Source organism: Pseudophryne corroboree, chromosome 6 (genome assembly GCF_028390025.1).
Source record: "Pseudophryne corroboree isolate aPseCor3 chromosome 6, aPseCor3.hap2, whole genome shotgun sequence".
In the NCBI taxonomy this organism is placed as follows: domain Eukaryota; kingdom Metazoa; phylum Chordata; class Amphibia; order Anura; family Myobatrachidae; genus Pseudophryne; species Pseudophryne corroboree.
In genome coordinates this window covers 768,180,854-768,206,654 of record NC_086449.1, presented here as the reverse complement: position 1 = coordinate 768,206,654, position 25,801 = coordinate 768,180,854, and the positions used below count along the sequence as shown (strand labels likewise).

Below are 25,801 nucleotides of genomic sequence, written 5' to 3'. Positions count from 1 at the left end.
TCCCTGCCTGTCCCCCTATTCTGCACTACTGTTACTCCATTCCTGCCCCCTGCTCTCCACCACTACTACTCCCATCCTGCCGCCCCTTCTATTACTGTCTGCCTGTCCCCCTATTCTGCACTACTGTTACTCCAATCCTGTCCCCCTCTCTCCACCACTACTTCCATCCCACCCCTTGCTCTCCACTACTACTCCCAGTCTGCCCGCCTGCTCCTCCTTCCTCTCTCCAGTGTCCCCCTATTCCTCCTCTCTCTCTGCCATCTCCCTCTATTCCTCTCTCTCTCTCTCTCCTGTTTCCTCGCTACTCCTCTTTCTCGTACACCCCTATTTCTCCTCTCTCTTTGCCATCTCCTCTGTTCCTCCTCTCCCATCTCCCTCTATTCCTCCTCTCTCTTCCTTCTGCCCCTATTCAGTCTCTCTCTTCATTCTCACCCTATTCCTCTCTGTCTACCATCTCCCTCATTCACTCCCTCTGCGTTGTCTCCCACATATTCCTCCTGTCTCTCTGCCATCTCTCCCTATTCCTACTCTCTCGTCTATCCCTATTCCTCCTGTCTCCATATTTCTCCTCTCTCTCCCATATCCCCATATTTCTCTGTTCTCTCTTCCATAAATTTATAAAAATTGACAATATGTTATCCGCCTGCTCATCACGTTTAATGAGTAGGAAGGCTGCAGGCACTGGCGGCATCAGACTGAGATGCAGGTTAGCAGCTGGGGGTCGGGCAATTGATGGCGGCGATTTTGTAGGTCATTGGCAGGGCAGCGCCCATTAGTGGCGGCAGTAGCGAGCATTAGCTCGGTGGCGGTAGATGACATCGGCGGGACTCGACAGAGATTATGGCTGCAGTGCCTCACCAGCCACTGACCTCACCGCACGCCACTGGTACAAAGTACTTCCTGGTGCCAATTTGAATGCTCAGTAATTTAAATAGCAGTCTGTCTTCAGCTCTCCTAACTTGAAGGGACCACCCCGCCCTTCACAAACAAACAATACTAAAAAGAAGAAAACTAGAAAAGCGCTGACAGACTAACAATACTAAAATTCTATTCATTTTTATTAAAATATATAGGTTTATAAAATACATAAAAAGACTGTCCATAGACCAATTATACTGGCTAGAATGAGAAACAGCAAACAATGATACCTAATGGTTCCCTGACATAATGTTGTTAAAAGCAAGCATTAAATTTCACCTCTCAAAACATTTAATCAGTGCAATTTTAAACAGAAAAAAGATGTTTACAAATATATGCAGCAATGCCAATATACTCAATACAACAAGATGTTTAGATGTAATGATTAGCAACAAAATAAATAAACGTTCCTTGAATGGATAACTGTTGCAATAATAGTTCCTGTAACACAGATGGTCACAAATTAAAGAGATCGTCTCCAAAAGATGTGGTAAATGTTCCAATGGCTAGTTGTTTGTTTGCCAAGCGAGTGATATTAATATGCATGCATAATTAGATCATATTGCGGGGTTATAATTAGTGATCGGTGTTAAGCATGGCCATGCTGTTATGTAGCAAATAATTTACTGCGTCCTCCCTCTGGTAAACGGGCTCCTATCCACTCCCGGCTCTGGTGCTTCACGACCTTATCCGGAGTTACAGACGGTCCCAAAAGCAGAAGAGAGTTCATACAGTGCAAAGAAATAACAACAGTATGGGTCTCATGTAACAGTCAGTACGAGATGCGTTTCCCCGCCTTAAATCAATTCAGCACATCAGCGGCTTCAGCACATCGTCCCTTTAGATTGTAAGCTCTCACGAGCAGGGTCCTCTTCCCTCATGTTCTCATCCTTTGTCTTACTTTAATCTTCAACTGTACCACATCCAGCAGTCTTCTGCCACCTGATACTTATTCCAGTGTCATCTGCTGATGTAACTATGTTTATTTACCCTGTACTTGTCCTATACTGTAATCAACTGTAAGTTGCTGTTTTCCTGTTTGATTATTTATGTACTCTGTAATTGGGTGCTGCGGAACCCTTGTGGTGCCATCTAAATAAAGGATAATAATAATAATCAGTGGCGGAACCACCACCAGTGCAAGCGGTGCCTTGCACTGGGCCCCGCCACTGTCAAGGTGCCCAATGCCAGCACAGCATGTAATGAGTCAAACTGACTCATTACATGCCGCCTGCCGCTGTGTGCTGCGGGCCACCGCCGCCGCCGACGAGAAGAGCATGCAGTGGCCACGGGGGGGGGGGGAGAGGAGGAGGAGGGATGTGGAGGAGGGAGCCGCATCAGTGCAGTGTAATTGGTGGAGGCGCTGCTGCAGCTGGCCTTCTCCTTCCACATAGGCTGGCCACCGCTGTGAATGCTGGGATGCGCTTCCCTCATCACAGCGGCGGAGGACAGCCTATGTGGAAGGAGAGAGAATGCTGCAGCGGTGCCGCCACCATTTACATTGCGCTGCTGCGGCTCCCGAGTCCCCCTCCCTCCTCCTTCTCCCCTGCCCGGGATCTACCAGAAGCTGCTGCACCGAGGAGCCTGACTGCCAGCGGAGACAGTAAGTATAATCTATTCTTTCTCTCTGTCTATCTGTCTATCTATTCTGTCTGTCTGCCTTAATGTGTAAAAAGTGGATGCTGTCTGCCGTAATGTGTAAAAAGGGGGCGCTGTCTGCCGTAATGTGTAAAAAAGGGAAGCTGTCTGCCGTAATGTGTAAAAAAGGGGACACTGTCTGCCGTAATGTGTAAAAAAGGGACGCTGTCAGCCATAATGTGTAAAAAGGGGACACTGTCTGCCGTAATGTGTAAAAAAGGGACGCTGTCTGCCGTAATGTGTAAAAAAGGGGACGCTGTCCGCCGTTATGTGTAAAAAGGGGACGCTGTTTCCCGTAATGTGTAAAAAGGGGACGCTGTCTCCCGTAATGTGTAAAAAAAGGGGACGCTGTCTCCCGTAATGTGTAAAAAAGGGTAGCTGTCTGCCGTAATGTGTAAAAAAGGGGACGCTGTCTGCCGTAATGTGTAAAAAGGGGACGCTGTCTCCCGTAATGTGTAAAAAAGGGTAGCTGTCTGCCGTAATGTGTAAAAAAGGGGACGCTGTCTGCCGTAATGTGTAAAAAGGGGACGCTGTCTGCGTAATGTGTAAAAAGGGGAATCTGTCTGCCGTAATGTGTAAAAAGGGGACACTGTCTGCCGTAATGTGTAAAAAAGGGGACGCTGTCTGCTGTAATGTGTAAAAAAGGGGATGCTGTCTACCATAATGTGTAAAAATGGGACGCTGTCTGCCGTAATGTGTAAAAGGTGGACTCTGGCGTAATGTGTAAAAAGGGGATTCTGTCCGCCGTAATGTGTAAAAAGGGGCTCTACCTGGTGTAGTGGAGCTACTGTGCGGTGTAATTTGAATAATGGAGACTACTGTGCACCGTTATATGAATTGGTATTATTTTGTGGCCACACCCCTTCCCCATGAAGACACGCCCCTATATTTTTTGCGAGCGGCTACGGCAAGCACTGCCCCTGTTTTGCATAGAGGGGGGGGCTCCAATGCCATTTCTTGCACACGGCGCTAAAATGTCTACTTACCGCACTGTTGCTAGGTATCCACTTCCCTGGCCCTGAGCTGGTCCCCCTCACCAGATCCTCTCCAGGGGTGAGGGGGTGGACTTGGACGGGAAGGGAGGGGGGGGGGGGGGCGGCAAAGCATTTTGTTGTACCTGGGCCCACCGCTCGCTAGTTCCGCCACTGGTGGCAATATTGTAATTTTTGATTAGTGCAGGAGAGCTGTACTTGTATACAGCTACAGGTTTGCTCTAACTGTTACCTAACACTGTGAAACAACCAGGGCCAGTTCTAGACCTTTTGGCACCCAGGGCAAAAGTTTCCTTTGGCCCCCTGTAGCTGTGCCCTCAGTAGTTGTGCTCCCTGTAGCATTGACCCCAGTAGTTTTGCCCCCTGTAGCAGTGCACTCAGTAGTTGTGCCCCCTGTAGTTTTGCCCCAAGTAGATCTGACCTCAGTAGTTGTGCCCCCGGTAGCAGTGCCCTCAGTAGTTGTGCCCCCTGTAGATGAGCCCCTAGTAGCGCTGCCTACAAGAAAAAAAATACTCACCAGCCCCGGTCCTGCTTCACGACCACTCCTGCTGTCCTCTGTCTCCGGCCACCGCTCCTCGGATCTATGTGAGACATCATGATGTCTCTCCCATAGCGCCGCACAGATACTAGAGGTCAATTATGACCCCTAGCGTCTGCGGCCGCTCCCATAATGCCATGCGGTGTGCAGCATTGTGGTGCCTACAGCAGTATGAGGGAGCATGTGGGAGGGACAGGCGGTGGCAGCGCCCTCAGGACTGCGGTGCCCCGGGCAAGAGCCGCTCCTGGATACAACATTAAAATCATAGCAGGGGCGTTTCTACAGAGGAGGAGGCCAGTGTGCAAGCTCTGTCAGGGCCCCCTCCTCTCTATCGGGCAGCGCTTAGCTCTGGGCACTAGACCCTAGCGTTGTCCCAGATTCTACAGCACATGCGCAGATCTCCAGGAAAATGGTGCTGTGGGCATTTTCCCAGTGATTTTTCTACTGCGCATGCACGAATCCCCGGGAAAATGGTGCCGCTTCATTTTTCCAGTGATTTCTGCGGCGCTGCTGTTGCACCACGGGACTCCAGAGGGTGAGTATTCAAAATAATGGGTGCAGGGTGTGAAGTGTGGGCCCCCCTGGACCCTGGGGGCCCATGTGCACCGCACATACTGCACCCATTATAAATATGCCAGTGACTCATAGCCAGTGCCAGTGCAAGAAACAGCATCGGAGCCCCCTTATTTAAAACAGGGCCAGTGCACGCTGTAGGCGCGCGCCAACAATATAGGGGTGTGGCTTCATGGGGAAGGGGTATGGCCACAAAAAATACCAATGCTGCACAGTAGTTTTCATTATTCATATTACGCTGCACAGTAGTGCCACTACACCAGGTAGAGCCCTTTTACACATTACGCCTGGTAGAGCCCCTTTTTACACATTACGGCAGACAGAGTCCCCTTTTTACACATTACGGCAGGCAGAGTCCCCTTTTTACACATTACAACGACTGCGTGCGACTGCGGCTGTATCTGCATGCGAAATGCTACATTACATTGTTTTCCTGGAAATCACTGTAATGTAGCATTTTGTATGCAGATACAGCTGGAAAGTGGGTACTGGTGTCTGGTTTGTGGGGGGTGTGGGTGGCAGCAGACTGAAGTTTTGCCTAAGGTGTCGAGAAACCTTGCACCGGCCCTGAATCAAAACTGCTTGATTAATTGTAATCATACAGAACACAGTACAGATTTGGACGCACGCACAAACAATTTTCGGCAGTGGATGGGAGGCGACAGGCAGGTAACCGGAAGGTAGCTAATCACATGTACACTAATGTTGCGTCTTATGGGAGAGTTGCGGATGTGTCGCTGAAAGCAATTGCGTACAGACATGCTCAACCGCTCACATAGGACGCCATGCTCAGACAGAGAAACTGCACCTGCCATAGATCTCATGCAAGTTTTGATGCTGTGACCGATGGTGCATCTGAATACGCACCAGATTTTAATTTGGCATCCTTACACGCTGTAAATGGGGATCTCAGTCCTTGCACAATGGACGCTCAGCTGTACACCAGGGAATGGCTTTGTATCGGCATTAGAATAAAATCACAGTTACTACTGTGGCAAAAGAAGCAAAGATGGCAGCATCTGCGCCCATCTCTGAATCAGACACCAAAATGTTTGGTTTTGCACTTTGATAAATTCCCCCCATAATCTTGTGGCTGGTAAAAGCAATACAGTTACTGTTAAAGTAAATATTGCATTTTGATAAACAGTCTCGCCCGCTCTCCACCCATAACTGGAAATTGCACAACTGACTGTATATTTCATTGGTTTTATCTTATCTAACTGAGTAAACAAGCATTTGTATAGAGTATAAAAGCTGGCACAGAAACGAGGGCACAGGAATCACATCAGAGATACAGCACCATTGTGAGTCTCAGGGTGAATTCATTGCTAATGATGTCTCAGGTAAGTTTTCTTCTAAATACTGATGCAGTTTTTATTACACAGTATAAAACTAACAGCACCTGAATCAGAGTCTGAGGTATATGAGACTCTAGAGGGGGAGATGTACTAAGCCTTGAAACGGGCGTTTTAAGGAGTGGACCGGCGTGCAGCCTCCGTTGCAGGCCCCCTCCTCTCCGGCAGCAGTACTCTGGCATAATGCCAGAGGCATGCGCAGGTCTCCGGGAACATGGCGCCCGCGCCTAGTTCCTGGGGACATCTCCAGTGCGCATGTGCAAATCATTCTGAAAATGGCCACGGCCATTTTCCAAGTGATTTCTGTCCTCAGTGCAGGGCCACCGTAGCTGGAGGGGTAAGTATAATATATGGGTGCAGTGTGTGCAGTGTGCCCCCACCCCTGGACCCAGGGGCCCATGTGCACTGCACACACTGCACCCATTATAGAAAAGCATATGCCTTGGAGAGAAATAAGTACCAACTAATCAGCTCCTATCTGCCATGTTAGAGGCTGTGTTTAAAAAATGTCAGGAGGAGAATTTGGGGGTGTTTTTGTTCCTACAGTATTATTAATGTCAATAACATTCATTTCCACTCATTTCCAGACCATTCTGAACACCTCACGCCTCACAGTATGGTTTTTATCCAGTTTAGGCCAAAAGGTTGCACCAAGGTAGCTGGACGCTCAGCCCTTGGATGTATATACTGGGAGGACAAAATATTTAAAAAAAAGAATGTATTTAAAAAAAGACGCCTTAGGCAAGGCTCAAGATTTCAGTTCCCAAAAAGATAACTAAGGCAAAGAATAAAAAAGACAATATTTTAGATTTAATTTATCTAATTTATTTTCATTTCAATTTATTTTCATTTCATTTATTTAATTTCATTTATTTAGAATCAAATTCTTAATTTCCTCCAAGATATCTTCAATATGCAGAAAGTTCACTGTATGAGTGTGGACAGTTTATTTATATTAATTTAATTTAAATTTATCTAATTTATAATTATTATTATTATTAGAAATAATATTAACTTTAATTAATTACAATGTGGTAATAAGAAGAGTTATGAAAATAGGACAATAAATTATAATAAGAATATGAGCTACAGACACCACACCCTGAAATGAACAGAGCACACCTGGATGTATTCTGGGAGGATACAGCACAAAATACTGTATATAAAAAAAGATGTCTTTTATTTTGGGTGGACTGACAGAACACCCCTAGATGGACGGAGCAGCTGCAGTCACTGGTTGTATACTGAGATGACACAGCACAAAATATTAATTTATATCAAAATATATATATTATTTTTGATATCACACACTGTGGTTACAGTTTTGCACAAAAAAGTCAAAAATATGTAGAAGTATTTTTTATATCACACACTGGCGTTTACAGTGTCGCACAAATGAATCAGAAATATATATATATATAATAATTACACACTGCGGTTGACTATACCGACAGCGTTGCACAATGCGTTTATGAGTAGGAAATAATATACTGCATTCTGACTGGTAGTGTCACTGTACTTATGAAAATAAATGAAAAAATTGTATAGTTCATAGATTTTTTTTTAGAATTATAATTTTAGGCTTTTTGTTTTTAGCTTTTATTAGTTTAATTTTACACTGGGGCGGAGCCCCTGGATGGACGGACAGATCACCCCTTTCAGATACAGCAGACAGAGCACCCCTTTCAAATACATAATAGAAATACACACACCAAAAGTAATATATTTTTTTATTTGGATCACACTCAGATATATAGCAGTAGTGTACGGCAGTACTGGTAGTCGTCACTGAGGGACGCATGCACCAATAGAAATATATTTTTTTGCTCTGGATCACACACAGAGGATATAAAGCAGTAGTGTATGGCAGTACTGGTAGTCGTCACTGAGTGACGCACCAATAGAAATCTATTTTTTGCTCTGGATCACACACAGAGGATATATAGTAGTAGTGTACGGCAGCCGCTGTACTAGTAGTCAGAGTGAGGCATCAATAGAAATATATTTTTTGCTTTGGCTCACACACACATATATATATATAGCAATAGTGTACGGCAGTACTGGTTGTCGTCACTGATTGATGCACCAATAGAAATATATTTTTTGCTCTGGATCACATACCGAGGATATATAGCAGTAGTGTATGGCAGCCAAAGCACTAGTAGTCAGAGTGACGCACCAATAGAAATATATTTTTTGCTTTGGATCACATACAGAGGATATATAGCATTAGTGTAAGGCAGTACACAGCCCCTTATAGACAGAGAACAACACCTGGTCCTATACACAGCCACAGTATGCTATATACAGTGCACTGTCTACTATGCAGAGCCCTAAAACAGTGACAGTCACAGCACACCTACACAAGCAGCACCCCAGGATAACTCAACTCTCCTGCTGCAACCTCTCTGCTCTCTCCTGCCCCCTTCCCTAACCTGCCTATCTGATAATAGCACAGAATACAGCACAGAAGGAACACATCCTTACTGTGCACTCTCGAAGTCCGGAGTGAAAATGGCGCCGATCACCGGGACTATATATAGAATCCAAAACCCGCGAGATCCGACAGCGGGATGATCTTGTTTTGCTTCATTTTCGGATCCGAGTTAAGCACGCTAAACCGAGCCTGACTCGGATCTGGGCTTGGAACTCAAAGTTCGTGGGGATTTGATTCTCAGAGAACCGAACCCACTCATCCCTAATCTGGCACCATGGGGGCATATGTATCTTGCACTGTGGGGGCATATTTGTATCTGGCACAGTGGGGGCATATTTGGATCTGTACGAGCAGATATGGCACCATGGGATCATATGTGTTTCTGGCACTGTGGGGGCAAATCTGGCACTCTGGGGGCATATGTGTATCTGGCACTGTGGGGGCATACCTGGCACTCTGTGGGCATCTTTGGCACCGTAGGGGAATATGTGTATCTGGTGCTGTGGGGGCATATTTGTATCTGGCACTGTGGGGGCATATTTGTATCTGGCACTGTGGGGGTATATCTGGTACCGTGGGGGCATATATGTATCTGGTAATGTGGGAGCATATTTGTATCTGGTACTGTGGGGGCATATCTGGCCCTGTGGGGGCATATGTGTATCTGGCACTGTGGGGGCATTTATGTATCTGGCACTGTGGGGGCATATATGTATCTGGCACAGTGGGGGCATATATGTATCTGGCACAGTGGGGGCATACTGTATGTGTATCTGGCAATGTGGGGGCATATCTGGCACTGTGGGGGCATATGTGTATCTGGCACTGTGGGGCATACTGTATGTGTATCTGGCACTGTGGGGGCATATATGTATCTGGCACTGTGGGGGCATATATGTATCTGGCACAGTGAGGGCATATATGTATCTGGCACAGTGGGGGCATATGTGTATCTGGCACCGTGGGGGCATATCTGGCACTGTGGGGGCATATGTGTATCTGGCACTCTGGGGGAATATGTGTATCTGGCACTGCACTACTGGAGGCATATGTGTATCTGGCACTATTGGGGGTATATGTGTATCTGGCATTGTACTATTGGGGGCATATGTAAATCTGGCCCCCATATGTGTTATGTGTGCTGTCGCAGCTCAGTTCTGTCAGTTTAATTGCAGCTCTATTCTGCCTGCTTAATTGCTGTAGCAGCACATCTGTTGGGAAATGCCTTGTTACCTTACTCCAGCATGTTGTTTCTTGTTAAAGTCAGGAGCTTGGTGAATGTGCAGCAGCACAATTGCACTGAGTTAGTAATTAAAGGGGGCTTGTCTGTACTGAACCTTGTCATTGGTTAGTACTGCCTTAATATTCCCAGTCTGCCCATTACTCCCTGCTGGTAATAGATCCTGTTTGCCGCGTAAGCCTTTGGCTCTCAGTTTCATATTCTTTTCCTGTGAGATCCTGTGCTAAAGTGTCCTTGCCAGACCCAGTCCTGTCTGGTTCCCGTCTGTCTTGGCTTTAGCTGCAGTGGGGATTTCTCCACACTATACTTGTTCTTTGTCAAGTCTGTATCTTGGTCTTTCTGTTATCCAGTATAATTTCATTTGCATATAGCTGCTTTACACATACCACCACCTGTGTCTCTCAGTCCCATTCCACTACATTCCACTACAGTCTCTCTCTGGCCTGTTTATCTGTGTACATTGGTCTACCTCTTTTAAACCTAAAATAGCAGGTCGCAGCCGGGAGCCTGACACGGGTGCTACCCGGCTGAGACCCGAGTCTGCCCCCTTTTCCACCGGAGTCACCAACCCGGCATAATGGTGGCGTTGCCGGTGACGCAATGGGGGCAGCGCTTGGAGATCACATGATCTCCAAGCGCCGTCCGCACATGAGTGTAAACGGGAAGACGAGTTGCATCAACCTGGCTACCATTTACACTGCACAGTTTGCCAGGTTGAACATGTGTTCAACCCCGCAAACCTCCCGAGTTGGAATACCGGGTCACTCGACCCGGACTATTCCAACTCGACCCTTTTACACCAGCCAACAACACGGGTTATGCATGTTCATTTGCAATGACCCGTGTTACTAGCTGGTGGTGTAAAAGAAGTATTACAGGCCTTTTAGTCTGTTCTCTGAACTATTTCTTCTCTCAGTCTTCTCTGATCCTTCGTGTTGGTACTAGAGATGTGCACCGGAAATTTTTAGGGTTTTGTGTTTTGGTTTTGGATTCGGTTCCGCGGCCGTGTTTTGGATTCGGACGCGTTTTGGCAAAACCTCCCTTAAAATTTTTTTGTCGGATTCGGGTGTGTTTTGGATTCGGGTGTTTTTTTTCAAAAACCCCTCAAAAACAGCTTAAATAATAGAATTTGGGGGTCATTTTGATCCTAAAGTATTATTAACCTCAATAGCCATACTTTCCACTCATTTCCAGTCTATTCTGAACACCTCACAATATTACTTTTAGTCCTAAAATTTGCACCGAGGTCGCTGGATGACTAAGCTAAGCGACCCAAGAGGGCGGCACAAACACTTGGCCCATCTAGGAGTGGCAGTGCGGTGTCAGACAGGATGGCACTTATAAAAAATTTGCCCCAAACATCACATGATGCAAAGATAAATAAATAAAAAAAGAGGTGCAAGATGGAATTGTCCTTGGGCCCTCCCACCCACCCTTATGTTGTATAAACAGGACATGCACACTTTAACAAACCCATAATTTCAGCCACAGGGTCTGCCACACGACTGTGGCTAAAATGACTGGTTGGTTTGGGCCCCCACCAAAAAAAGAAGCAATTAATCTCTCTTTGCTCAAACTGGCTCTACAGAGGCAAGATGTCGACCTCATCATCATCCTCCGATTCCTCACCCCTTTCACTGTGTACATCCCCCTTGTCAAAGTCAGAAAAATATCCCTATACACGCTGCCATATTTGCACCTCACGCTGGTCCGCGCTGCGCATGCGTGCGCTTTCCCGTGATAGCGCATACCCGCTGATGCGTGCACCCGCTCGCATCGGTATGCGTATTTACGGTAAAGAGTATGTAGTCGTAGCGTGCGACCCAATCGTTACATATTTTCACAATTAATGTAGTTTGTAGACCATGATCCCTTTGATAGATTCTGAAAGTTTGGTTAATATGGAATGTCCCTGAGCGGAGGAATCCCTCTTTGTATTGTGCTAAGGGTCTAACAGGAATCATACAGCAGTGTTTGGTACCCATCGGAAGAGTATTTAAATAGCAATATTCCGGTGTTGGTTTGGAGCGTATTAATCGCTCGTGCGGATAGTTATGGACATAAGAAGTTTATGTCCATTTCTATTATTTACTCATACTCAGGTATGCGGCGGGAAACCTAGTTTCCCACCCACCTGAGCCGTTTGAAATCGTCACAGCCCACCTGTATGAATCACCCTATGACCTTTTGTTATAGTGCGAAGCCGAATTCCTGCGTCCAATGGACAATGAGGTTGTAGGGACCATTAGATTGCATTGTGTGAGTAGCATAAAAGACGGGCCTGTGGCATCCAGCTTTCACTTCTCATCAAACGGTTCTCATTGCTGATAATCGGGAAGCTGGATGTCTAGAGGCGCATGCGATCATACCCTTTGTGCGTAAGTTTTTCTCCGTAATCATATTGTCTTACTGTGAGCCAATCTCTCTCTCTCTCCGTCTCTCTCTCTCTCTCTCCATTCTCTTTCTCTCGTATCTCCCATTGACTAGTATTGTATTGTATTAGATTGGTATTGTATTGTATTTCTAGTGTAGCTATTTTGGTTAGGAAGTCTCTGTTATATTGTAGTGTATCATTTGTACTGTGATTCTTTTTGCAAGTATAATAGTTATAATACAGATAATAGGCTTTGGACCCTAAACCAGTATCTGTGTATTTCCTATAGTTTTAAGTGTTCACTTGAGCGTCGGTGACGCTCAAGCAGCTTTGTAGTTAGTCAGGTTACACAAGGTTGCACTTACACCCTGTATTCACATTAAGGTATTCTGTGTATTTCATTGATAAAAGGTTTAGACATAAAGGTATAGCGTTGTGAGCGTCTGCGCCGCTGGTGATCTCCTCGTGGTCTCGAGCGTCCGCTACGCCATAGCGAATCATTACTCTAGTCATCACCAATAACGTGTTGTCCTGTGATCACTGGGCCGTGAGCGAACGTGACGCTTGAGCGTCTCGCCTTCGGCTGAGCGATCGTTACGCAACCAGCGTACCCTTACGGTACTTCTTAAGTAAACAGCGTACAGTGTTCTTAGACCTCATAAAGGGTTGTTTATACGACAAAGGAATTTAACATTGTCAATTGGGGGACTCGTCCTGTCCTTCTCATATCTGCACTAGGTAGATCAGCAGACATTATCCCCCAGCAAAGGGTGGGAGGTTGTCTCGCAGTGCTGACGGGATAAGCGTCTGCTTCACTTAGATAAAGAGTGCTGAAGGAATCCGGGAACCGGAAGTAAGAACAAAACGCTTGTGTCTTTTAAAACTGTTTATTTTTCTTCTGTCTTGCGTATATACGCACGCATACATATATATATCTGCATTTCTTTTCCATCTGTGTATTTCATAAATTTCGTATATCACTATTCCTGTTTGCCAATTTTTATAGTTGATAGAAAGTGCTAAAAAAAAAAGATTTGCTGTTATTTCATAATAGAGGTAATAGTTAAAAGTGTAGACAAACACACAGGTTTGCCTGGGAGATAAGGCAAAGCCAGTGGGGTACGCGGTAGATGATCAGGGATCATTTACATTGATAAAAGTATATTGTGTTACGGTGGATCTTTGTTTTGCGTACACGTGTCTCTAACAAAGACTAGCGTACGCAATCCAAAGGCCGACGCACGCAGCGTTCATTACGCAACGTAGCGTCCGGTTACGCCCACGTAGCTCAAGTCACGATAAGCGATAATTAGCGCAAAGCGGTAGATAACGCGACGCGGTAAATAACGCAAAATCTATTTTTTGGAAAATTTGAAATTTAGTTTAACAGATCCTGCTCCTAATTGGTAACACAGCTGGGCTAAAGAAAATTTCTGCGCAGAAATAGAAATAGAAGCAAAAGTGTACATGTGTTGAGTGAGTGTGTTTTTTATTACATAAGCTATATAACTTAGAGGTTGAACCAAAAGGAAAGTCGGGTACTCGTCAAGGAACATACGTGTAAGTGACATATACGGTGGCTAGGGAGGCATCCTTGGTTAAATAAAATATGAGCATTAGAGTATAGCGGATCACAAGGTAACAAGGCCAGGAGGTCACAAGGTAACAAGACCAGGAGGTCATAAGGTACAAGAAGGTCCGCTATAAAGGTACAAGAAGCACAACCCCGGGGGTTGGTGCTAAAACCCATATAGGCCATTGGAAGCTCTGGCTGAAGGAATTCGCAGCCGCAATTTTCGATTCCATTGATCTCTCAGTACATAACAGGTAGTGCTTATGTACTGAACGATTGTACCGCACGTAATTGTGTGCAGTAGTTAGTAATCTGACCTAATACCATTAGAGTAAAGTGGTCACAAACGCTATTTGTACATTCTGACGTGATTTGTGTAATTTTTTATTTTTAAAGGGAAGTTCGCTGGTCACTCAGGAACTATCTAACAGCCTCACCTTTACTGGAAAGAGTAAGTGTCCTGCGGGTAACCCTCATATGTTCCAGTAAATAAAGGTTCACAGGGGCCCTGAGTTGGGTACAACAGCTCTGGATACAGTGATTGCAGTACTGGCCAACGTGGGCGAGAAGTGAGTGGGGTACTTGGTAAACCGCCACCGCCAGCCTGCCCAGGACATCTTGGTTTGTTTGTAAGGGTTCGCTGAAAACCTTGATATAAAGATCCAAGGAGGAATAAGCAACACCTGCAGATTATGGGGGCCAATTGTTCAGGTAGGGGGCGATCAACCTCGGTTCGGGTTGATTCAGAGAACCGACCAGTCGGGTCGGCAAGATACATCATGTGTGAAAAATACGGAAGTCACACAGAGGTTTTATGTGATGAATGGGAGAGAATGACTGTACAAGACAGGGAGAAATTCCCAAGAATAGGTAGCTTCAGTCCAGAAGTGTTACAAAATTTAAGGAGCAGGATATGTCTCATAAAATCAACAAAGAGACGAATTCAGCATCATGATTATTTACAGTTGTGGCAACAGGAAGGTGAGATACAGAGAGGTTTGGCTCTGGCGGCGGGATCTGGGGCAGCCAGGAAACTGATAGCCACAGCCCCACCACCACCATACATAGCAGGAGAGGAGTTGATTACGGAGAGAAACGCACTGGGTTGTAAAACACAAACACTTAGTAACCCTGTAAATGTTAATGATGTTAACCAAGTAACTCATGCAAGTATTAACCCGTGCAAGTTGTACCCTGTTTTGAACTTTCCTCAGGAGTGTGATCAAGAAGACGATCCAGCAACAATTTCAGCTCTCTCTCTAGCGGCCACCATAGCAGAGACCACAGTAGGCACAGCAACACCCACGAGATTAGCGAAGGCCCCTAGCGGAGGGATAGGTGAGGTCGTGTCAACGGGTAAGTACGGCACCATGCATTATACTGAAACAATTTCACCACAAGTTGTAGAATCTACACAGAATGAGGTTGTTAGAGTTAACCCTGTTAGAGTAATAGCAGTTCCCAATGGGAAAACAGATGTATCAGGAGCCACTCCCATAAGGAACATTGCCATGTACACTCCATTTTCCCGAATGGAATTAAGGACAATAGTGTCCGAATTTCCTGACCCCAGGAAAGACTTAGTTGCTAGCCAAAAATACATCAGGGATCTAGGTAACACTGTAGAACCCAACAACAAGGATTGGCAGATACTGCTAAGAGCTTGTTTACCTTCAAATGTCGACTCAGTTCAATTCTTAGCCGATTGTGGACTAGATAAAGATGTACCACTTTCAGATGTATACAACAAAGATAACGTAAAAAGGATAAATTTACAGCTAAAGGAGTATTTCCCAGCTGTTGTTAAATGGAACAAAATATTCTCCATTAGACAAAAAGAGTCCGAAACGGCAACAGAATATTTTCATCGGGCACTATTAGAAATGGCAAAGTACACTGGAATAGAAGACATTAGGACCAACCCAAACCACCAAGAAGTAGCAGTATCTGTACTGATGGATGGTTTAAAGGAAACATTAAAGACTAGGGTTCAGACCACGCAACCATGTTGGCGACGTCTGTCGGTGTCCACATTGAGAGAGGCTGCTATTGATCACGACAGAAACATCACTAGACACAGGGAGTCGCAAAGTGATAAGTTGATGGCAGTAAGTATACAGGCGCTGACCACAAGGCAGCCTGCGTATGTACCACCGAATCCTGTGGGTAAGTCAAGTGTAATAACATGTTTTTCTTGTAACAAACAGGGACACTATGCACGAGACTGTAGAACAAAGAGTGTACAAAGATCTTTTCAACCCCCTAGACAACGACACGACACACGACATTGGGAGCAGGGTCCACAGAGGCGGAGGTTTGAGCCACATACAGGGGAAACAAAAAGATACCCCCCGAACAGAGATTGGCATGCCTCTGGTAGTTCCCAGCTAACTCCCCCACAAGTAGTTGCTGCCAACGGGATTCAGGGAGGTCAGCATACCCAATAGGGGTGTGGCCATACCTGTAATCTGCAGCCAGTGAAATTGATTGCCAGTCTTGGAAGTGAACCAGAGATTGCAATCAATGTAGCTGGTAAAACCTTAAACTTTCTTGTAGACACAGGGGCGGCCAAGTCAGTGATAAATTCGACAGTGGGCATGAGAACCACTGGTAGGACAGTTCCAGCCATGGGAGTAACCGGAGTAGTCCAGCACTACCCTGTTAGCAAACCAGCCGAGATTACAATAGGGCCTTTGCATACCAAGCATTCATTTTTGCTAGCTGCATCGGCACCAACCAATCTCCTGGGAAGAGACTTACTATGTAAAATGGGTTGCGTCATTTATTGTACTCCTGAAGGTGTATTCTTGGACATTCCTGAGAATCACGCTCAGGAAGTACGAGACATGTTAGACTCCCCATCAAAATTAATGTCACATCCCATTATGACAAATAGGAATCCATCCCAAATAGAAGAGATGACATCTCAGATACCAGAGTCACTTTGGACAAAAGATGGACAGGACACTGGATTAATGGCAAACGTAGCTCCAGTAGTTGTACAAGTAAAAGATGGTAGGATAGCTCCAAAAATCCCACAGTATCCTCTGAAGCCAGAGGTGGAGTTAGGAGTTTTCCCAGTAATAGAGCGCTTGCTACAACAGGGCATTCTAGTAAGAACGTCCAGCACAGCAAATAGTCCCATCTTCCCTATTAAAAAGAGTGGGGGGAGGGGTTACAGGCTAGTGCAGGATCTAAGGGGGATTAACAAAATAGTTGAGAGTCAGTTCCCCGTAGTGCCAAATCCAGCTGTCATCCTAATGCAAATTCCTCCCACTGCCAAATTTTTCACTGTTATTGACCTCTGCTCCGCATTCTTTTCGGTACCTCTGCACCCTGACAGCCAATATTTGTTTGCATTCACATACAGAGGAGTCCAATACACGTGGACTCGGTTACCCCAAGGTTTCATAGACAGTCCAAGTATATTTTCTCAGGCTTTGCATGATTGTTTACAGTCTTTCCAACCGGAGGGTGGATCAGTATTGATACAGTATGTAGATGATTTACTACTGTGTTCAGATTCGCTGGAAGCTTCCCTGAAGGATACGAAACAGCTCCTGTTTCATCTTTCAGACACAGGACATAAGGTTTCCAAAGACAAATTGCAATTATGCCAACCTAAGGTAAAATATTTGGGACACTGTCTAACACAAGGACTGAGACACCTGACCGCTGATAGAGTCCAAGCCATTAGAGACATGACACTGCCACAAACCCAGCAACAGATCAGGACATTTTTAGGAATGTGTGGGTATTGCCGTAATTGGATCCCAGGGTTTTCCATATTGGCGTTACCTTTGCAGGAAATGGTCTCCTCAAACAAACCTGATAGGATCTCGCATACAGACGAATCCGAAACAGCATTTGAGAGACTCAAACAGTGCCTAACGCAGGCACCAGCACTAGGTATGCCAGACTATGGGAAACCCTTTGAACTATACGGAACAGAAAGTGCTGGTTGCGCAGCAGGTGTACTAACCCAAAAACACGGTGATGCCAGCAGGCCAGTTGCATACTACAGCGCTCAGCTAGACACGGTAGCGCGATCCCTCCCCACATGCTTGCGTAGCGTTGCGGCGATAGCATTGCTAGTGACAAAAAGCGAAGATGTCGTGCTAGGCCACAACCTCACAATCCATACACCACATGCAGTATCTGCCTTATTGAATTCTGCCCAAACCAGACACGTCTCATCAGCAAGGTTTACAAGATGGGAATTGGCATTAATGGCCCCAGTAAACATCACCATAAGGAGATGCAGCGCATTAAATCCTGCGACATTTCTCCCAGGTGTGCCTGGTCAGACACAAAGGGTGGAAGGTGAGAGTGGTGGGGAAGGAGAATTTAATACAAAGGAAGACACACATGATTGTATGGAATATTTGACCCAAAATTTTACCGCAAGGCCTGACATCAGTGACAATCCACTGGAAGATGCAGAACTCACGTTCTACACTGACGGTAGTTGTCATAGACAGTCAGACTCGGGAGACTTGTGTACTGGATACGCAGTCGTAGATGACCAAGACACCATAGAAGCGGAACCGCTAGGTCCACCTCACTCAGCCCAGGTTGCTGAACTGGTCGCCCTAACCAGAGCATGTGAATTGGCTAAGGGTAAGTCAGCCAATATCTACACCGATTCTAGATACGCCTTCGGGGTAGTACATGATTTCGGAGCCCTATGGCGCCTCAGAAATTTCATGACGGCAGCTGGTACACCGATAGCGCATGCAGCTTATATAAAAAGGCTTCTAACAGCGATACAGGAACCCGACAGAGTGGCTGTTATCAAATGTAAAGCACATACATATAGTCAAGACCCAGTGTCACTTGGTAACAGCCGAGCAGACGAAGCAGCTAAGCTTGCAGCTGCTACCCCCATACAGACAGACACCACACAACTGATGGTATTTAATACCATCAACACACAGAAGTTGTGTGAAATGCAGAATTTGTGTTCCACACAGGAAAGAGCAGTCTGGAAGGCAAAGGGATATGGCCAGGAGTCCTCAGGGCTCTGGACGGATGGACATGGTAAACCAGTGGCCCCCAGAGCATATCTTCCATGTCTGGCTGAAGCAGCTCATGGGTTGACTCATCTAGGCAAGGAGGGAATGTGCAAATTGGTAAGAGCATACTGGTGCGCCCCAGGATTCTCCTCTCATGCGGGTAAAAGAGCAATGTCATGCCTTACCTGTCTGAGAAAGAATATTGGAAAAGCAATACCTACAGAACCATCCCATATCCCACCTGCCGGCGGCCCTTTCCAGGTAATACAAATTGACTTCATTCAATTACCCCCATGTCGAAATTTGAAATATGTACTTGTTTGTATAGATGTTTTCTCGAATTGGGTCGAAGCATTTCCAGCAGCTACAAATACCGCTATGTTTACAGCTAAGAAAATTGTGCAGGAATTTGTATGTAGATATGGTATCCCTAGAATCATTGAAAGTGATAGGGGTACCCATTTTACCGGTGATGTCTTTCAAGGAATGTGTAAATTAATGGGTATTGATAGCAAGCTGCACACTCCGTACCGTCCACAGGCGAGTGCGAAGGTCGAAAGAGTGAACAGCACTATTAAAAATAAATTGAGTAAAGTAATGGCAGAGACAGGATTGACGTGGCCAGAAGCTTTACCCATTGTTTTGTATAGCATCAGAACCACTCCCAGGTCCCCTCTTAACCTGTCCCCTTTTGAAATTCTGTTTGGTCGACAACCGCATGTCATGATTAACCCTCAGGATGATTTGAAATGTAACAATGAAGTAACTGTAAAATACTTGATTAACATGAGTAAGCAGTTGAGGAATCAAAATGATAATCTGAAGTTGGTGATTCCTGATTTACCAGATAGTAATTGTCATGACATTGAACCTGGGGATTATGTAATGATACGAAATTTTCTACGCTCAGGTTGTCTTATTGATAGATGGGAAGGACCATACCAAGTCTTATTGACTAGCACCACAGCATTGAAGGTTGCTGAGAGAGAGACTTGGGTCCATTCATCCCACTGCAAAAAGGTTGCTGATCCAGAGAGGTCCCGTGATAAGGAACAGACGGTAGAGGTTGTATCACTGGAGTGTCTGTTCCAGGAGGACTAAGGCGGCACCTGAGCCTTGAAGACCGAAAGCAGTTGTTGACTCCCTTCCCCCTTTTATTGTTTTTCTCCACTTCCCATCCCCTCTCCCTTAAAAATTCTTTTTCCCCCTTCTCATTCTTCTCTATTTTCTCCTCGAAGATGGACTTGCCCCAAGAGACTGTGATCCGGATTTTGATGTTAACCATGATGTTGACCAGAGCAGTCTGTTCCGGCGAGAGTACCATAGAGGTCGAGAGAGGTTCTGGAATGGGTTCCGATTATGATGATGGAGGCGTAGTTTTCCAAGATCAACCAAACCAACAAGCAAAGGCGAGTATCAGAAAACGATCCGATAGAAGAAATTGTGATGGATTGTTAGCTGAAGAAAACTGTATCTGTAGGCTCTGTGACAATTTGATTGAGGATGGGTGCATAAAGAAATGCCAATCCAGTTTTAATATCCATATGGACCGGCATCCATTGAGTGACTATCACTCCTTAGTGGGTAACGTATTAAACCAAACAGATTGTTGGGTATGCTCTCAAGTACCTCAGGGTCATAGCAAATCAGGGCTAGTACCATTTCCTTTAACGTTAGGGGAGGTACTTGAGCTAAGTGGTGGGAGACCGGTGGACCGGAGGTTTAACATCTCCAGCCCTCCTAGTTTGAAGCTCCACCAATACCATGTGGATAGGTCCCTCTTATGTTTTAATATCTCCAATCCCCGTAAGCCGGGAAATTGGGAAGTGTCATGGAGCAACCTTACCATGACCTTCTCACACAGAGCAGATAGAATGCCTACAGATACAGAGCTTGTACGCCACATAGCCAGTAGAGGAAAATCTTTCCGGTATAGATACACCCTAGGAAATAGAATTACTAGAGTTGGAGAAGTATCACCAGGATACTGTGCACATATCGTACAGTCTGATACGTGCATTAAGCAGATGGAAGAATTAGGGTCAGGAGATTTCACATGGAAGGTTTGTAATATGGTAATGTCCTTCTCCGTCCCATATGTTCTCCCCGATGATGCATATTTCATATGCGGGAGAAAGGCGTACAAGTGGCTTGCCCCAAACTCTGAAGGATTGTGTTATATTGGAAAGGTATTGCCTGAAGTGATGACTGTTACACATGACAAAATGAAGGACATACACCGTGGTGCCCAAGCTCCTTATACTCACACTCATTACGAGCACCGAGTTAAAAGACAACTGTCAGAAAGGTTAGAGCATCCGGCCTCTGATCTTATCCATGAATCCACCGGGATTCAGGTTCTGGTAGCGTTAGATTTCACTCGCACCGCTCGGGGAGTGATGAATTATAGATACATTTCCGCACTCGCCAATTTGTTAGATAATATCACTGAAATGTATGATGACACGTTCAGATACACTGGAAGAGAACTTCAAGCTTATAAAACAGAACTAGTTCAGCATAGGATGGTTCTTAATTATCTTACAGCAGTAACAGGCGGATATTGTGTTACATTGGCAACACAGTACGGCATAAAGTGTTGCACGTATATCACAAATAGCACCGAGGATCCGGTAGAGGTCATAGACCAAAAGATGGACGATATTCTCCAATTGAAGTGGGAATTTCGTCGAAAACACAATCTCACCCTTGCCGCTGTAGGTAATGAGCTGACTAGTTGGGTGTCATGGTTGAACCCGCGAAATTGGTTCTCCGGTTTAGGAGACTGGGCTCAAGGAGTCATAATGGATGTTGGAAAGTTTCTCCTATGTATTTTAGGTGTTGTTATATCTATTGGATTGATATTTAGATGCGGGCAGGCTTTAATGAGGTGCAAACAAAGTACAAGAGTGATGAGCTTGAGGAGTGAGGAAACTGTAATTAACCTGGATTTGATTTATGACCCAATGATAGAAACCAGGATGTGATGAAAAATGCGATTATACGGTCCGTTTCTTTCACCTGTTTTTCTGCTTTCTTCCAAGATACAAAGACCCCCTTGGACGAGGAAGTTGACGAGACGCTATACAGACAACAGACAAGCACCAAAGATGAAGTTTTGACAACCTATGATATGGACACTTGATGAACTTTGCCATGGATCCCCAGTTTCCCTAGTATTTTTAAACTCACGCTAGCCCAACATTTTTGTAAATCTGATGGCACTGACAAAGCTATTTGCTCATGCCCAAGGAGCAATACAGCGCAAAGAAGACGACTCTCAACAGATACCGAACAAAACTTCAACAACAGATGTACATTTCCCTGACATAGAATACCTCCGCATTTACCGTAATTATGTCTTTTCTTCATTTCTACAACCCTCAGGTAATGACACACATAGTCGATAGGGAATACAGGCACAGATATCAGCAACCACATACTTCCCCCATTCATGTATCATCAACTAAAATGTGCATCCCCATTTTGTTACAACTGAAAGCCGAAATGAGCTCGGTAAAGTTTGACAGCCCATCCACAGACCTGTACCACGGGATAAGAAGGAATTCAAATGTATACTTCGCAATACCTCGAAGCTTGATTTACCACACGTACGGCACGATGATACATGACCCTCCAAACATGGACTCATACACACATGCTTCTGCTTTCTCACTAGGTCATACCCTCTTCACACCTACTCCTCTCTTCTTCCTTACCCAACCATGGAAATGAATTAACCCCTGACTTATATTTTTCTTCTTTTTTTTGTTTTGAAGGTGGCAGTTATTATTGACTGCCAAAGGGTGGACTGTCAAAGTCAGAAAAATATCCCTATACACGCTGCCATATTTGCACCTCACACTGGTCCGCGCTGCGCATGCGTGCGCTTTCCCGTGATAGCGCATACCCGCTGATGCGTGCACCCGCTCGCATCGGTATGCGTATTTACGGTAAAGAGTATGTAGTCGTAGCGTGCGACCCAATCGTTACATATTTTCACAATTAATGTAGTTTGTAGACCATGATCCCTTTGATAGATTCTGAAAGTTTGGTTAATATGGAATGTCCCTGAGCGGAGGAATCCCTCTTTGTATTGTGCTAAGGGTCTAACAGGAATCATACAGCAGTGTTTGGTACCCATCGGAAGAGTATTTAAATAGCAATATTCCGGTGTTGGTTTGGAGCGTATTAATCGCTCGTGCGGATAGTTATGGACATAAGAAGTTTATGTCCATTTCTATTATTTACTCATACTCAGGTATGCGGCGGGAAACCTAGTTTCCCACCCACCTGAGCCGTTTGAAATCGTCACAGCCCACCTGTATGAATCACCCTATGACCTTTTGTTATAGTGCGAAGCCGAATTCCTGCGTCCAATGGACAATGAGGTTGTAGGGACCATTAGATTGCATTGTGTGAGTAGCATAAAAGACGGGCCTGTGGCATCCAGCTTTCACTTCTCATCAAACGGTTCTCATTGCTGATAATCGGGAAGCTGGATGTCCAGAGGCGCATGCGATCATACCCTTTGTGCGTAAGTTTTTCTCCGTAATCATATTGTCTTACTGTGAGCCAATCTCTCTCTCTCTCCGTCTCTCTCTCTCTCTCTCTCTCCATTCTCTTTCTCTCGTATCTCCCATTGACTAGTATTGTATTGTATTAGATTGGTATTGTATTGTATTTCTAGTGTAGCTATTTTGGTTAGGAAGTCTCTGTTATATTGTAGTGTATCATTTGTACTGTGATTCTTTTTGCAAGTATAATAGTTATAATACAGATAATAGGCTTTGGACCCTAAACCAGTATCTGTGTATTTCCTATAGTTTTAAGTGTTCACTTGAGCGTCGGTGACGCTCAAGCAGCTTTGTAGTTAGTCAGGTTACACAAGGTTGCACTTACACCCTGTATTCACATTAAGGTATTCTGTGTATTTCATTGATAAAAGGTTTAGACATAAAGGTATAGCGTTGTGAGCGTCTGCGCCGCTGGTGATCTCCTCGTGGTCTCGAGCGTCCGCTACGCCATAGCGAATCATTACTCTAGTCATCACCAATAACGTGTTGTCCTGTGATCACTGGGCCGTGAGCGAACGTGACGCTTGAGCGTCTCGCCTTCGGCTGAGCGATCGTTACGCAACCAGCGTACCCTTACGGTACTTCTTAAGTAAACAGCGTACAGTGTTCTTAGACCTCATAAAGGGTTGTTTATACGACAAAGGAATTTAACATTGTCACCCTCCTCACAGAGTATTAATTCGTCCCCACTGGAATCCACCATCTCAGGTCCCTGTCTACTTTCTGGAGGCAATTGCTGGTGAATGTCTCCACGGAGCAATTGATTATAATTAATTTTGATGAATATCATCTTCTCCACATTTTGTGGAAGTAACCTCGTACGCCGATCACTGACAAGGTGACCGGTTGCACTAAACACTATTTCGGAGTACACACTGGAGGGGGGGCAACTTAGGTAAAATAAAGCCAGTTTGTGCAAGGGCCTTCAACTTGCCTCTTTTTCCTGCCAGTTTACATACGGACTGTCTGACGTGCCTACTTGGATGCGGTCACTCATATAATCCTCCACCATTCTTTCAATGGTGAGAGAATCATATGCAGTGACAGTAGACGACATGTCAGTAATCGTTGGCAGGTCCTTCAGTCCGAACCAGATGTCAGCACTCGCTCCAGACTGCCCTGCATCACCGCCAGCGGGTGGTTTTGGAAATCTGATCCTTTTCCTGGCAGGTCCAGTGGCGGGAGAAAATGAAGGAGGAGCTGTTGGCGGTTCACGTTCCACTTGACTTGACAAGTGTCTCACCAGCAGGTCTTTGAACATGTGCAGACTTGTGTCTGCCGGAAAGAGAGATACAACATAGGCTTTAAACCTAGGATCGAGCACGGTGGCCAAAATGTAGTGCTCTGATTTCAACCGATTGACCACCCGTGAATCCTGGTTAAGCGAATGAAGGGCTCCATCCACAAGTCCCACATGCCTAGCGGAATCGCTCTGTCTTAGCTCCTCCTTCAATGTCTCCAGCTTCTTCTGCAAAAGCCTGATGAGGGGAATGACCTGACTCAGGCTGGCAGCGTCTGAACTGACTTCACGTGTGGCAAGTTCAAAGGGTTTCAGAACCTTGCACAATGTTGAAATCATTCTCCACTGCGCTTGAGTCAGGTGCAGTGGCGTAACTAGAAATTTTTTCCCCCAAGCCAAAAAATTCTTCGGCGGCCCCCCCCCCCCCCCCTTCATGCTCCATAATTGGGAGCAAGAAAGGGATAAATATGCGCGAGCCTTCGGCGCGCGCAGCAAAAAAGGGGTGTTGTTTCATTGGAATGGGCGTAGTTTCGCATAAAGGGGCGTGGAATTGCAGGAAAAGACTACCTTATACCCCAGTTTTGCAACCTGCACGCCCATACGTTGGCCACCACAGGAAAGAAAAATAATCCTGATTCATGCCCCTTACATTATTTGTCATTTTTCCTCCTTATAGTAATGCCCAGTATACATTATGCCACATACTGCAATGGCCCTTAGACATTATGCCGCACACAATAATGCACATGACACAATATGCACACACTGTAATGCCCCCGACACATTATGCCACACACCGTAATGCCTGTGACACATTATGCCACACACCGTAATGCTTGTGACACATTATGACAGGAATCGCAATGCCCGTTATACATTATGCTACACACTGCAATGCCCCTGATACATTATAGCACATACAATGTCTGTGACACATTATGACACACACCGCAATGTCCGTGATACATTATGCCACACACTGCAATGCCCGATACATTATAGCACATACAATGCCTGTGACACATTATGCCACACACTGCAATGACCTTGAGACATTATACCACAATGCCCGTGATATAGTATACCATACACCGTAATGCCTGTGACACATACCGCAATGCCCTGCCCGTTATACCCTATGCCACACACCGCAATGCCCGTTATGTATTATGCCACACTGCAATGACCCTGAGACATTATACCACATACCACAATGCCCGTGATATAGTATACCACACACCGTAATGCCTGACACATTATGACACACACCGCAATGTCCGTGATACATTATGCCACACACTGCAATGACCCTGAGACATTATACCACATAT

The 25,801-nt window shown here is 45.4% G+C and overlaps 1 protein-coding gene across 1 annotated transcript in view; it reads left to right on the top strand.

Moving 5' to 3' along the window:
• The first annotated feature begins 5,444 nt into the window (after positions 1-5,444).
• The window catches only part of LOC134934684 (uncharacterized), a 36,948-nt gene continuing 16,591 nt past the window's right edge, over positions 5,445-25,801 (top strand). Inside the window, exons 1-2 of the mRNA XM_063930058.1 lie at positions 5,445-5,555; positions 5,904-6,002. Of these exons, the coding sequence (XP_063786128.1) occupies positions 5,445-5,555; positions 5,904-6,002 (210 nt within the window). The remainder of the gene's footprint in view (positions 5,556-5,903; positions 6,003-25,801) is intronic.